Source organism: Acyrthosiphon pisum, chromosome A2 (genome assembly GCF_005508785.2).
Source record: "Acyrthosiphon pisum isolate AL4f chromosome A2, pea_aphid_22Mar2018_4r6ur, whole genome shotgun sequence".
NCBI classification, from domain to species: Eukaryota; Metazoa; Arthropoda; class Insecta; order Hemiptera; family Aphididae; genus Acyrthosiphon; species Acyrthosiphon pisum.
Genome location: NC_042495.1, coordinates 100,415,732 through 100,431,274, shown reverse-complemented (window position 1 = coordinate 100,431,274; position 15,543 = coordinate 100,415,732). Strand labels below are relative to the sequence as shown.

At 30.6% G+C, this 15,543-nt stretch overlaps 1 protein-coding gene across 11 annotated transcripts in view; it reads left to right on the top strand.

Moving 5' to 3' along the window:
* The window catches only part of LOC100574854, a 276,000-nt gene that overhangs the window by 106,800 nt on the left and 153,657 nt on the right, over positions 1–15,543 (top strand). For 5 of the 11 annotated variants that reach the window (XR_003839396.1, XR_003839397.1, XM_029489187.1 and 2 more), the window contains 7 exons: positions 3,726–3,898; positions 4,441–4,654; positions 4,787–5,002; positions 5,968–6,135; positions 6,196–6,329; positions 6,405–6,572; positions 7,937–8,093. Coding sequence is in view for 9 of the 11 variants with exons in the window: in XM_029489187.1 (XP_029345047.1) it covers positions 3,726–3,898; positions 4,441–4,654; positions 4,787–5,002; positions 5,968–6,135; positions 6,196–6,329; positions 6,405–6,572; positions 7,937–8,093 (1,230 nt within the window). In the remaining 2 variants the exon portion in view is untranslated. Of the gene's footprint in view, positions 1–3,725; positions 3,899–4,440; positions 4,655–4,786; positions 5,003–5,967; positions 6,136–6,195; positions 6,330–6,404; positions 6,573–7,936; positions 8,094–13,254; positions 13,846–14,114; positions 14,649–15,543 lie in introns of those variants that run through there. The other 6 variants (XM_029489189.1, XM_029489193.1, XM_029489188.1 and 3 more) reach the window with 6 other exon arrangements.

The window sequence follows — 15,543 nt, the reverse complement described above, 5'->3', positions numbered from 1 at the left end:
TAAACTGGGCTTCCGCCCGTCTTATTAATAAATAAATAAATAAATAAATAATAGTAATAGTAATAGTACTAATAGTAATACCACGTCGTGTTTACGTGGTAATAGTAATAATAGGTCGTGTATACGTAGTAATATTATTACGAAGACTATTTATATGTCTCACACTCTCGCTGAGCGATAACAAAATAATAAAATACCGACGAGCGCTAGGGTGGGAAATGCGTTTTTTTTATAGTTCGTTTATATTTTGTTTCTTTATTTATTATTGTGTCCAGATATTTATAAATACATACATTATGCGTTAGTAAGACTAAGACAACAAATGCGGGTAAGATGTTTTCTTGAATAATAATAATTTTATTTCGGTACTTCCAAGTGCTTCCGCGTATTTTCGCGTACTTCCACGTATTTCCGCGTACTTCCATAGTTCCATGTACCTACTTCCGAGTATTTTCATGTACTTTCACAGACTTTCATGTATTTTCAAGTATTTCCAAAGTATTTCCTAATATTTGTACACCTACTTCCGCTTGTGGTTTACCCCCCACCAAAATTCCGATTTAGAAACTCTACTAAATCTATATAGTTAAGCGTTAAATATTATATAACAAAGGTAAAAATAATACGTAAACGTAATTATTAAAAAGGTTCTTTTAGCTTCTTTTGTTAGGATAGATATTTTGTTTATATTTTTATTTAAAAGAGTAGTACATACCTAAGTATAATTTTTTATATTTTTAGAATAACCACCTATAACTGTAAATTGCCTTAAATGTATTACTTACTTACTCAGACGTAAAAATATTCAAACAAATATCATATTATCTATTGTAAAGTAACTTACTATATTATAGACGGATATTGAACAAATTAAACACTTATCTTAACTTATAACTATAATAATTTATATAAAAATATCATCATATCAGATATATTGTTAAAAATTAAGTATTATAACTTCTTTAGGTTACACGAAAATTAAATCAAAAATTAATATGAAATTATTGTGGTCTGTTAATCGCCATTATAGCTGTATCATTTAATAAATTAATTTTAATAATATGTACTATTGTAATTTAAAATAGTTCTAATAATACTTACCATTATAATTAGGATGTATTAAAATTAAATTAAAAACAACAACACAAAAACTATAATAAAGTACATAAGCAATTAAAAAACTGAATACAATTCACAAGCATGCGACTGAAGGAGGTCTGGACTGCAAATGAGAACAGAATCGTTTTAATTTTAATTTAATAATATTGTTATCATTCGTTAAAGTCTAGCCCTTAATATTATTGTTGTCTATAGAAATCTGCATATTATAATGTAGACGATGCCATTACATAAAAAATAGGAAAACTAAACGAAACACAGCACGCAAGTAACAACCCGTCAAAACAATGCGATAAGAAAAACACGTACAGTTGAAGCGTTATAATAATTTGTTTGCTGTTATATGTGTCGTCAACACACACCGACACACCGTTGTCAATGCTAAAAACTTTTAATCGTTTTACTATATTATAAAATACAAGACAATATTTTTTACAATTGGTTATTGAAACATTATCCTTTCTTGAACATTGAACGCCATAGTATCAATGCGTCGTTGATACGAGTGAACCATTTTGTATTGAATATTTTTTGGTGACTATAGCTCAAAACATTTGAAAGTTCTATCGGCCATTCATTACCGTATTGTCTCCAAATTTTACAATGGACGACTGGTGGCGACGGGCGTTGAAGGGGAAATCACATTGACCACTTTCTGGTGCGTGTACAATACATCAGCGTTTAAAATAATAATAAAAAAGCAGCAAAGTTCGAGTCGGACTCGAACACGAAGAGCTCCGTAGCAGCAAGTAACATAAATAGTAAGTCGTTTCGTTCGGCCGGCATGAACTTTGGCCTCACCACCAGGTCCAGCAGAAGTCTTATATAATAATATTACCCGCTCAGATAAGCGCAATCGGGAACCTGACCCCCACGCGCTCCGCACTCATTACCGATCAAGCTACGCCCCGCGTGAATTATAATAAACTATTGTTTACTTATTTACTTTTTATTTATTAAAAAAAAACTACTTACTAATCACTAGATCTCGTTCAAACCAATTTTCGGTGGAAGTTTGCACGGTAATGTACATCATATATTTTTTTAGTTTTAACATCCTCTTATTTTAGAAGTTATGGGGGGGCACACATTTTACCACTTTAGAAGTGTCTCTCGCGCAAATTATTCAGTTTAGAAAAAATTATATTAGAAGCCTCGAAATCATTTTTGAAGACCTATCCATAGATACCCACACGTATGGGTTGGATGAAAAAAAAATGCTGAGTTTCATTTCTAAGTATGGGAAATCCCCATAATTAATTTATTTTTTTCTATTTTTGTGTGAAAATCTTAATGCGATTCACAGAAGACATCTACTTACCAAGTTTTAACAATATAATTCTTATAGTTTCGGAGAAAAGTGGCTGTGACACCCGGACGGACAGACAAACGGACATGTCGAATCTATAAGGGTTCCGTTTTTTGCTACGGAACCCTAAAAATTTGGAATTCGCTCTGCAATATAGTACAGGGGCGTAATTAAAGGGGTAATGAGGGGGATGGATTCCCCCAGAGACTTGAAACATATAATTTGAGAAAATTAGTTTCTTTTACACTAACTACTTAAAAAAATATAGGTAGCAAAGTACGTTATAAACAAAATGCATTAATTATTTGAAACAAATACACCCATACTTATTTTTTTTTTTTGAAACGTGGTGAAATTGTGAAATCTAAATTTGCACGATCAGTGAGTCATAGTTATTCAAAACATTAAATTAGAATTAAAGATAAAAATAAAAAATTTCTGACTTAGTCAAAATATTACTTATTTACACATCGTAATCAGTACTATGACAATCTTTTTGTAAAAAAATATTAGTGTTAACGTGGTAGTGAATGGTACTTCCATCGAAAAATTTCTAAAATATAAGCGAAGGTTTGGAATTGATCGAATAAAATGGGGGCTGCGTGACTTTAATACCCCTAAATAAAATAGCGTATAGTGGTGAAATTAAGAAGTCCTAAAAACTGATAAGATTAAATTAATTAATTTGGCACCCCGAACAAATCTTATTTTTCCTGGCGTAATAAAATTTGTAGCAATTAATTTGCAAAAATATGGTACTAGTTTGGGGACGATACGACAAAGTCGGGGCGCAACGTGAATTTGGCACCCCGATCGAATTTTATTTTTCCTGGCGTTAAAAAATTGTTGCAATTTTTTTTCCCGTGTTGCAAATTGTTGCAATTAATTTGCAAAAATATGGTACTAGTTTGGGGACAATACGACAAAGTCGGGGTGCTAACTTCACTTTTCTCTTCAGGAGTCCATTCATTTGCTAGGGAATCTTCTCCAATTTCAAATATTCTTCAATTTTGCAATGAATGTCACAATTATAAAAAGAATGTTTTTAAATAATAATAAAAAACAATCACTCGCACCACCCTCTTCTTTTATGGTTTTTAAGTTTAAGTATTTATTACTTTAATATTATGTGTACTGTTATTTCTTAAACACTAAATTATAAAAAGTTGAATAGCGTTCATATAAAAATAAATAATTTATGTAATGGATTTACGGCTAGCACCTACTATTTTATACCTAACAATAAAAATATGTTTATTTTGTGTCATATGTATAAAATAATATTTTTTTTTTTCAGGAAATGGAGCAGATTTCGCAGATAGTGGAGCAGGCATAAGCTTTCTACACTCTAATTCTTATTTTTTAACCGGGATGCTGAATATGAGGATTGCAGATTCAAACAGTGCAATCGCAGGTTTTTTGGACATTAGATTCTATATTCAATGGATTCGTGGAATTTTAAACAAACATGTACGTAAATATATTTGTTTGTTGGTACCAACCTATAGTTATCAATTTAAATTTTAAATTTTTTGAATTAGCTTGATTTTTAAATGAACTCTTCTGCTTCAAAACTATAATACTTAAGAAAGAATATTTATTTTTAGTAATAATTTCTTTTAAATAATTTATTAATAATTATTATGAGGGATGAAGTGGCCAAGGGGACTAAGGAGTCGGGTGCAATGTGCACTGACGTCGGTTCGATCCCGGTACGGGCTGCATTTCTCTTCGGGCAGTCACGGTATCCGGAAAGAAAGACCGCCATCCACCACCCTGGCATGGTGGATACCTAGGGCCTAGGGGTTCCCACTTAAAAATTCTGTCAAACACAAACACTCATATCTAATAACACACCGTTTCAAACCTTACCACCACCACAATACAACCCTACAAACAGCTAATGGCCATAGATGCCAGCTTTAAGGATCAATAAAAAAAAAATAAAATAAAATAATTTATAATAATAATAATAATAAAAATAATAATTCAATAATATTTTGGTTTGACAGTTTACAGAGAATTCATGCGTTTTACCAACTGTCGAAGGAGTTATATATTCTTATGAAGGTTCTAATGAGATTTTATCTCATGGGACATTAATTAAACGTCATCGTACTGTTATTGAGAAGTGTGAACATGGATATCATAAGGCTTATCCCATAGGTTTTAGATTTTGTCGAGGAAAAGGAAAATGGTTATCGAATACTGAGAAATTGTGTTTCAGTAAGTTTTCTATACTATAGTCACTCAAATGTCGTAATAATTACTTATTTTTAAATATAATAATATAATAGGTAAAGTATAAAATATTATGATTATGTTTATTGTTTAATTAAAATTCGTTTACTTTTATAGAAATGTGTCCATCTCTAATATCAGATAGTTTAGATATTAAATGTAGTCACAATGGTAAGTATACTAATTGTTCAAATTTATCGATACCTGATACAATAGCAAAAACATCATGTAAGCCATTCTATACTGCACCAATTTCACAAGAAGATACTCCGCTTGAATTAAATTGTCAGGCTAATGGAACGTGGAATAAGCAACTGTATAGATGTAATCCAAGTAATTGTATTTTTAACATATAAACATTAGTATCTTATTTATAATATATCTTATATGTTCGATACCCGTTAAATGTACTAACTCTATATGACTCAAACTTTGTTCAATTCGTTATTTAATATTCGGTGTATGGTGTTCAAAATTTATCTTAACTTTTCTGCCCCGGAATATAAAATCTGATTCGCAGCAGTATAATATTATCGGGTATTCAATCTACCTTCGGTAGATCGTGGACCTCGCGCTGTTTGTACGTAAGTGTATGATTTAACTTTAAAGTATCAACGTTATACTAAGTTTATCGTTTTTACTTAATTCCGCCTACGGTGGATTAATATAACATTATAATCAGTTAATACAAAATCCAATCCTAACCTAGCTGTACTAAAATCCGATGAATAAAAACAAAAACAAATTCAACACTTTTTAAATTAGCCTATCTTCTTCCAGGCGGTCTAATCTATCCACAAAAAATTCATTTATATAATATATATTGACAAAAGATAATAATACAAATCACCAAAATGCCCGATTGACCAATAGCAACCAATATAATATACACTATTATTATTTTAATCTACAACAACAAACTACATTTTTATTTTATTATTTGGTGTATATTTTTCTGGACAGATGGTGATACTGTTCTTTTTTTGACATCCAGATTTCCCACTTTTTCGGTGGATTTTCCTAAAATGTTCTTTCATGTAAACCTTCTCCGAGAATACTTTTTCTCTTAAAAAAAAAAATCAAAAAGATCTGATTAGTAGTTCCAGAGTTTAGGCTGTAAATAGATTTTCATTTCACATTTATATAATTATATGGATAATTAGTAATTTATTATAACTGTATTTAATAATTGTTGTTTATGCACAACCGTTTGATGTAAATTTGTAAGCTGTCATTATTATATAGATATTATTGCGTATTATTAATGTTTATATATTTTATATTTAAATATTATTTAGATTGCGGTAGAGTATATATCATAAGCCAAGTGTTGATCAACAATGGTAAAAAAGCACTTGTTGGTACGGCATCTTGGAATGTTGGAATATATCAATTAAATAAAAAAAAAACCAATTATGACTTGATATGTGGAGGATCAATTATAGCACCAAATTTGGTCATTTCTGGTAAAACCATTCAACGATATATTTAAAAAAGAATGGAAATTATATAAATTTAATTTTCAGCGGCTCATTGTTTTTGGAAAAAAGCTTTGTTATCTAAGAAAATATCAGTAACGGATGGTCTATACAAAATCGCTGTTGGAAAATATGATAGAAATTTTACGATAATTGACAATGAATTTACTCAAATAATAAATGTAAGTTAATAATAATAATTCAAAAATTTAAAAAAAAATTGGTATGAAATGATATAAATTGAAACAATTATACAGGTGGAAACAATTCACCTGAAAGAAGGTTATTATGGAGCTAATGGGTTTTATGCTGAAGATATATCAATTATTGTGTTACAAGACCGAGTTTCTTTTAGTAATGGTGTTTCACCTGTTTGTGTCGATTGGAATGGTAAATACAATGTGGTCAATGGAGACAAAGGAAAGGTTTGTTTTTAGTATTATTTTAATAATATTATTACAGTAATAATAGTTACAGTTAATTACTGTACCCGTCCATTATTTTCCATTTGTATATAAAGGGCAAATATTGTAAAATTCTCTGCTAAAATATGTATAAATATATTGGCATGTTACAATACATATCTAAAAAAGTAGGCACGTGTGCACCACTGTGCTGTACAGTAGCTTACAAATGGATCATTAATGCAGTGTCATAGACGGGCATTTTAATTTGGGGTGGGGGGGATGTATTGTCATTTGTTTAAAAAAAATCTGAAAATGAAAATTTCTGTAGATAATAGATCGAAATGAGTCAAAATATTTTTAACATTTTTAATTTTCGTGTATAGGAAATAATAAAATAAAAACATGTGGTGAACATCAATTAATGTCTAACTCTAGACACAGTATTGTGAATTTACACTCAACTTCTTTTTTAATCTACAACAACTTATAATAAGCCTTGTATTAGATTTTCAAATTTTTCAACCAAGCAAAAACATTTTTATGGACAAAAATTTAAAAAAAACTAATACAAATCGAAATTGTCTTCTGCCTATAAATAGCTTCAAAATATTTTGAAATTATTATTGTGTATAGAAAATGGTATTATAAACATTCGGTAAATATTTCTTTTGATTGTTTTACATTTATTTTTTTTAAAGTATCACTAAATAACAAAATTGACATTGTAGAAAACTATTTTTGCGTAATAATCTCTGTTTTTCTTTATTTTTTTATTTATTTTTTTGGTTTTTCCCATTCATTTGAAAAATTATGAGAATTTTTAGTCAACAATTTTTCTCCTTTTAATCAGTTTTTCCCAAAAATATGTGCAAACTAGATTTACTTTCCTACTATAAAATATGCTAACGTCGAAAATCGAGCATTTTTACTACCCCAAAAGGTGATGACGGAGAAAAAAAATAAATATCATTGTAAAATCAATAAAATTATAATATAATTGTATGGTTCGAATCGATTATAGGTGGACGCTATCTATTAGTATCTAATAATTAGAATAATTAATTTATAATAATATGCATACCCAAATAATTAGAAATAGTAGGATACAGATATCCTTTAATTATTTACGTATTAGTATGAGCCACGAATCATGGTAACATTTTATTTAGAAATGACATGAATTATGATTGCGTGCTTACGGCCCAAAACTAGCCAGTTCCCGGCCGAAAATGCTCCAAAAGCAGCCCGCTAATGACAAGGGGCAAATTCCTACCCCTTCCCCCCAGACACCACTGATTCCCAACACTCACATATAAATTGATTAATAGTTATATAGATAATTATAATTGGACGAAATTATACAACTGTTTTTACATTTTCAGATTGTTGGTTGGGGAAAAACAGAAAAAGGAATTTCAAGTCCTATTTTATTAGAAGCATCTTTACCATACATCGACCATAGTACTTGCCGGAATATGTATACAAATGGATTTGAATTATTTATGACCGTTGATAAGTTTTGTGCCGGTTCTACATTGGGTAAACAAATATTTGGTCATTAATATTATGAAGTCACTATTTTCTTTTAACAAACTTAACTTAAAGAACATAACATTACTAAATACAAGTTTGCTTATAGATTTAAAATATGTCCTTATCTATTAAGAAATATGGCGCTGACTAAGGGCCTGTTTTACAATCATGGTTTAAACCTCGGTTAAGCCTAACTCACTGATTTTACCAACCGAATTCAGTGGTTTAACCTTAGTTCAATGATTTTAAAACCTATTTTTATACAGGTTCAATCTCTTTAGAGTGATGCTTAAAGGTTTCCCCACAAGCCAGCTGCTTACCATAGGAAGATGTACAGCTAGCTCTCTCAGTGTACATATTTACATATAATATTGTCGTCAGCCCAAGTCGCAATGAGCGTAACTCCACTTTTTTTTTCATTTCGGGATAATTAGTGATCAAAATTAAAAATAAAAAATCGCATCATACGATAAAGATATAACCGAAATTGAATAATTTTATCCTCCGTAAAATCGATGGTTAGAAATTGTCGTTTCTCCGATGTCATGATTTCTGAGAATTGTAATAGCATTGAAGTATATGATGGAGATACGCCCTTTGCAACTTAGGCCGACGTTATATAGAAATGAAAAAAAAATTATCTATCATGAAAGTATACATTGCATAACTTCATTTATTGGACGCTAGCTGCGCTTATCACAGATTCAAAGATGAGGTGCATCTATAAATTATATAGGAGTTCCTTGTCTATTGTAGTATAGAACTTAGTGTGGTTTACATATCACTATCTAAAATTCTAAACTCATCAGTTCTCAGATCAATGAATTCAATCACGAGGAAGGTACACCGACATTTGTTGTCTTCGTCTTACAAGTGTGTAAGTCTAACATAGCAAATTGTACGCTCAGCAAAACACGTTTAGCTTTGTTAGTTTCAAAATTAAAGTGAATTGACCTCTTATGAATTTAAAGCTAAGATTATCTAGCCAATCTGAAGAATTTTTTTTATTATATTTAAATTTTAAAGCGAGTTATGAGTTTTTTAAAATTATAAATTGTTTGAGGACGTCTTAAAGCATCATGAATAAAATAATCTTCAATTGGTCATAATATCTTAGGATAATACGGATAAACATTTTGAACTGACTACTATATACTATAGTCTGTAATCAATTAATAATCCGATAGGTACTACATAACCATAACACCCAGAGTACCTAAGTCGTATAACGGAAGCACTTAAATTATTATTCACTATTGACATTTTATAAATTAAAACCAGTTTTTAAATATTAATAGTTCTTCAATTTATTATTAACGACTCGCCGAAATTCATTAGAAATAAAACTATACACGAATTATATTTCAAAAATTTAGGTTTCCATTTGAATTTTAAAAGTTACCCATCGAACCTTCTCATTGTAATTAATAGGTAATAAAAAATATTTACCTAATATCAAATTAATTTAAGTCATATATGATTCAAAAATGTTTTCACATACCTAGGCCATTTTTTCCTGATTTAAATATGTCATGCTGTAATCTGTTGTCCCATAAAATTTGGAACACTGTATACTAAATAGATAATTATAATATTATTATCTAATAATTATGATATAATTATGATATAATTATGATATAATTATGTAATAATTCTTTAACTATAATATTTTTATATGACGACAATTTATTTATAGTCAGTAAATTGTATATTACATTGTTAAGTAAATAAGGAGTGAGGTGGATAATATTAGGTTTGGTGGAGAAAAATAATGTAGTGATCCTGCGTACAGAGGTTGAAGTAAATATGATAGGTGAAGTAAAATAATGACAGCAATATTCAACTTGTTATTAAAAAGTTTATTTAATTATTCAAAACTTTTAAATTTAATGTTTAACTTTTATTCGTGTTCGAACAACTTCAAACAACGAACGATTAGTGTTGCAGAAAATATAATACGATTACTCTATAGTTCCTTGGGCCAAAATTCGGTTGGTCAGAATTATTTTAAGTATAAATTGTTAGCTATATTTTTGGCATTACGGCAATATGGCTACACTGTCGTACGGCTTACCGGACCGGCCTCCGCCACCGTTTTCACTTTTTTTGGTTGCCACCGCCGGACTCGACAAATAACTCCGCGGTCACACATAATGCCGTGATGTAAGTTTTTCTGTTTTACTAGTTTTACTCATAAAAGCCGTATTATATTTGTTATATTTCTTCTTTACTCTAAAAGCCGTTACTTTGATTAATTGTGCTGTTTTGCCGTTACCGCCGGACAACGCATGTGTCCGCGGACGAACCACCGTTTATATTATGTTATAATATAGTGTTCGTATAGGTATGCTTAGGCGGCGTTAATAACTAGTTACCTACTCTTAAATAAACAATTCTAGTTTTTAATAAGTGTTTTACAATTTATTTATAATTCTGAATCCTGACAACTATTTTTTTCATTTGCCCTATGTTATTTATTACTTTTGAAATGATTAACCAAAAATGTGTTCTGGCGTGAAGGTGCTTGTACTAAATTTGACAGAACACGTCTGAAAATGGTCAATTCAGATTTCTCATTACATAGAGTCTACCCTTCCTGATGACAAGACAGTGTGATTTCCTAATTCTTTGACGTACGTGCCAGGAAATTCCATCGACCCACGCTTTTAAGGTTATTCTATGTTAATCGTATTGTGAGTATCCTGTTTAGCTGCGTTAACGCGCTATTGATGGCATGACAAAATAGGTAGTTTTGTTATCAACTTAGTGATACGCAACTCACTGGTTCTCTCACCACAAAAATTACGTCATTCATTCTCCGATATCATATAGTATTATTATTATTATTATTATCTCTGGTGGTGAGAACGGCTTACATCCATAGACCTTATACTAATAGACAGAACGTGGTTGTAGTTCCGGTGTCTAAGTCTGACGGCCCTGATCAAGGTAGTACAACGTACACCGAACATGCGCACTAGATGATACAATACTCTGTATATAACTGTATATGATATATATATATATCACTGTAACGGAAACCTCACCACCCACCCGCATCCCGCTGGATGTTCCGTCTATTAGTATAAGGTCTATGCTTACATCACAGTTCTTGCCGAAGTGCGAAAGGGGTGCGCGTTATCGACCAATATTAGTTATGTTGATATCATACCTGATACCTATCTATTTTGTCATGATTGATAGTACATTGCGTAGTTGACAATAATCAAATGTTTATGCCGCATTGACATAGTGAAATTACTTATTACATGAACTATATAATATATTATCCAGATATTGAAATTCGTCCAGATCGTGAATTTTGACGAAAGTATATTACATTATGGTCATAAATTTCATTAATTCAAGTATTATTAAATAATCATAAATTAAACTATACCTATATATTTCTTATATTGTTTTATCAACAAAATAGTTAATTGATTGATTTAAAGAACAATTATGACCTATTATACCTACATATTTGTCTTCCTTATTAGTTATTATACATGTTTTTACATGACGATTGATTGTGACATCGACTGTTATTTTTAAAACAAGCGCACCTACTCAGGGGCGGATTTACCCATAGGCCACCAAGGCACTGGCCTAGGGCGCAATTTTTTAGTTAATTTTTACTTTTTAATTTTTCATAATTTCATAATTCTATTTACCTAAATTTATATTTTATATTATTTTTTACGCATACAACTTGCATGAAACTGGAGAATGGCTCACGTAGTCACGTCGCAGTAACGTTTTAATTTATAAGCTATAATAACCTTGCCGTTTGAGTTTAATTCTGCTACCAGCGCGCGCCGCGCTGCGCCGCCACCGCTAGAGGTTCGACATCGACACTCGACGAGGCAGTTGCCGGCTTTGCCTGTGTTAATTCCCAGGAGGTGGTATACGGGTATGCGGTGTACACACGTACAATATTGTGAGTGGCGCATGCGCAAAACGCCAGCCAAGGCAGTCAAATATACTGCCTCGGGCCGCCGGGTACATTACTACATTCTATAAAGCCACTCTACTAGCTAGGTGGGGGATAGCTCGCACAGTGCTTAGTGGAATGACCCGCCTCACCCCGCACTCGGCACCACAATATTAGAATACTGAAATTAATTCTGGAAATCAGGTTTCTTGATAAAGTAATTAATAATAATAAATATTGCGAAGACGCGCGACGCGCGGCACTGTCGCCCGTCTCCCGTATAGTGCATACTACATACTGCTCAGAAATTTGCTAATCAATTACGATTATAGAGACTAGAGTCCTCACATAAGTCAAGGTGCAAAATGATTTAATTATTGTACAAGTGTACAAATGTACCTATGCAAAATTGTATTAATATTTATTTGTTTAGTTGGTATAAAAATACCTAAATACAATTTTTATAGTTTTGTTTTAGTTCATGGAACATTACTCCCCCCCCCCCCCGTGGGAGCACGCTAATGTACGGGGCGCTAGTGTTGTAATGCCTAGGGGTGGAAAAATGGTAAGTCCGCCTCTGCACCTACTTGATAGGCAAGAAGTTCTTGCCTTACACGAACAAGACAAAAATCCTTGACTACCTGAAATTTTTTTCATACACATAATTTTTTAGTAAAGTCTTTTAGGTTTTAAATAATAGTATATTTTTGTTTATTGTAAAGTTGTTATTGGTTATGATTGAATATAATGTTAGACCTGTACCTATATTATATTTGACCAAACAAATTATATTATAACTTAGTAAAAATAATATTCTCAAGGCTAATTTTTCGATCGTTGTCCCGGTGTAAATTAACGTGTTAATAAAACATTCGTAATTACGTACGCACCTTGTGGGGCCTACAATCTAGATCGGATTTCCACCTAAAAATATACTGATCCCATACTCACAAGCGTGTTTCACCGGGGCGGGATTGCTATAATATAATATACTCGCATGTGCCCTGACTGACTCACTGACTGATCAACGTAAATAATGATAGCTCGAAGCTTTCAATTTTCACGGTATCTTTGTACCACCATATAAGTATGCACTAAGATAACATCTTCCAAAATTCGCATTTTAAATTGGTTTTCAATGTTGGAATTGCCTTTGGGTGGGCGGCGTAGGGCCTATTTAGAGTTTCAAACCAGTTTGTCTATGCCTATATCTGTGGTTTATTTGGTTTTTAGTGGATGCGCTGATCTTTTTGGGTAGTTCTGATGCATTTGGCGCATCGGTATTTATGTCCAATACTACGTTCTGAGAATGGGTTGTGATTGGCCAAAGTTACTTTAAGAGAACCGCACCGACTGAACGCGTTCTTGTGTGTGTCAGTATGTGTCTCACTTGACATATCAAGTTTTTTAACCTATTTTTCTCGGGTTGTTGGTCCTGAAGAGACCCTTTTATTTGGAATGTATATTATTACGTAATAAATTAATAAGGTAAATCTAATATCTATATTTTACCTACTACCCAATAACACTCCATTACTGTTATATATCTCCATTACTGTATTATATTTCAGGGCTTCAAAACGTTTTTATAACTTTATGAGTATATACCGTTAAACATATCAAAAAACGATTGAAATCGGTAAACGATAAACGATTGAAACGAATAACAGTTGACGTACCAGTAAACGATAAACGATCGAAACGATTAACGGATAACATATCGCTAAACGATAAACGAATGAAAACGGATAACAGATAACTAAACCGAAACGATAAACGATTGAAACATATTATAATTGCCTGAAAAGAAAAAAAAATATTTATAAAATTATAACTATTAGTAAAATATACATTATGGTTATTTTTGTAATATTATATTTTTCAATCACTCTGTTTTGTGTGGGAAACAAGCTATATCCATCAGATAACGCTAAACGCTTCATAACGTTTAAATTTTTAAAACGTTTAAACGATTAAGTTGAATAACGTTGAAATTATATATAACGTTAAACAGTCATTCCATCATAACTTTTAATATCCATATAACGGTAAACGGTATTATAATATTTGCTTTAACCCCTGAAATATTTAAGTTTCAGGACAAGGAGTGAGTAAGGGAGATAGCGGTGCAGGATTATGCTTTCTCCACTCTGATTCTTATTATTTAACTGGAGTAGTAAGTATCAAGGATCCAAATACAACTAATTCGATCGCAGTTTTTACAGAAGTTAAGTACCACATTCAATGGATTCGTGGACTGTTTAACAAACATAATTAAGTTTAATAAGATTATGGTAATATTAATAAAATAATTTCAAATTGTATAAATTTAATCAATATTAAAAATCGTAAAAAATTATAAAAATAGAGATTCACTTATATGTAACAAATTTTAAAAGTTAATTTAAATTGATCGTAATATGTACGTATGTTTTAATACATAGGTAGTACTTAAGCATTGTACAAGTAAATGTATAATTTAAACATATTAAATTTGAAAGTTTTAGCTTATACCAATATTTTGCATTGTACACCGTTACATAATTATTATTATGTACATATTGTCCATTGTATTTGAAATATCTACTATAGTCTTAGTATTACTTTTTATCAATTGTATTGTTTAGTTTTTGTATTGACTTGGTTTCGTTAATGAAAGCTTCTCATTCATAACTGACATATTTGAGAAAGAATATATATTTTTTAACAACCTAATTTAAACAGAACACAATGTCATAACAAAAATATTGAGTTGAAGTTGTGACTATAATGGTAATAATACAAGTCAATTTGTTTGTCGGTAATATGTTAACGGAGTCAGTAGGTATAAAAATATTTTTTGGATATTTCAATTCAATGGCAGCAAATCAAGAACAATTATAATAATTGCTTTCTACTAAATAATTTAAGAAATAATATACTCATGTCAGGAAATCCCGAAAAATAATATTTTGAAAAAAGTTATATTAAGCTCTCAATTGATTTACTCAAAATAATGTTGGTATTTAAAAAAATTCTAAAATGTTTTATGATAAATTTTTTTAGTATCAAAATTATTCTTAATCAGACTTCCAAATAGGCCATTTTATTTTTTTTGAAAAAATTTAAATAGAATCAAAACTTTTATTATCAGTATTAAAAAATATAAATATTTTTTTAATATTATAAGTGTAGCACAATAGTGGCCATAAATTATATAAAAGAAAATTTTTTAATATTAATGAAAAGAAAATTAATTTCATCTGTCAGGTCTTTCTGCTACAACCTGTATTATTCTTACAATAGCAGTTGAAAAATATGCTGTTCAAAATGTAATGATTTTTTAATTATAAGTACCTAATCAGGGTCAGCCACTCAGCCTTGCACACCAAAGACCCTTTGAGAATAGCCTAAAGGTTAGACTAAACTAACCTAACCAGGACCATTTATTTTTAGGGATCCCATACTTAAAAAAATCTTAATAAACTAATAAAAATGTAATCATCAGCATGATACAAATATTACAGATAGACCATAGAGGCA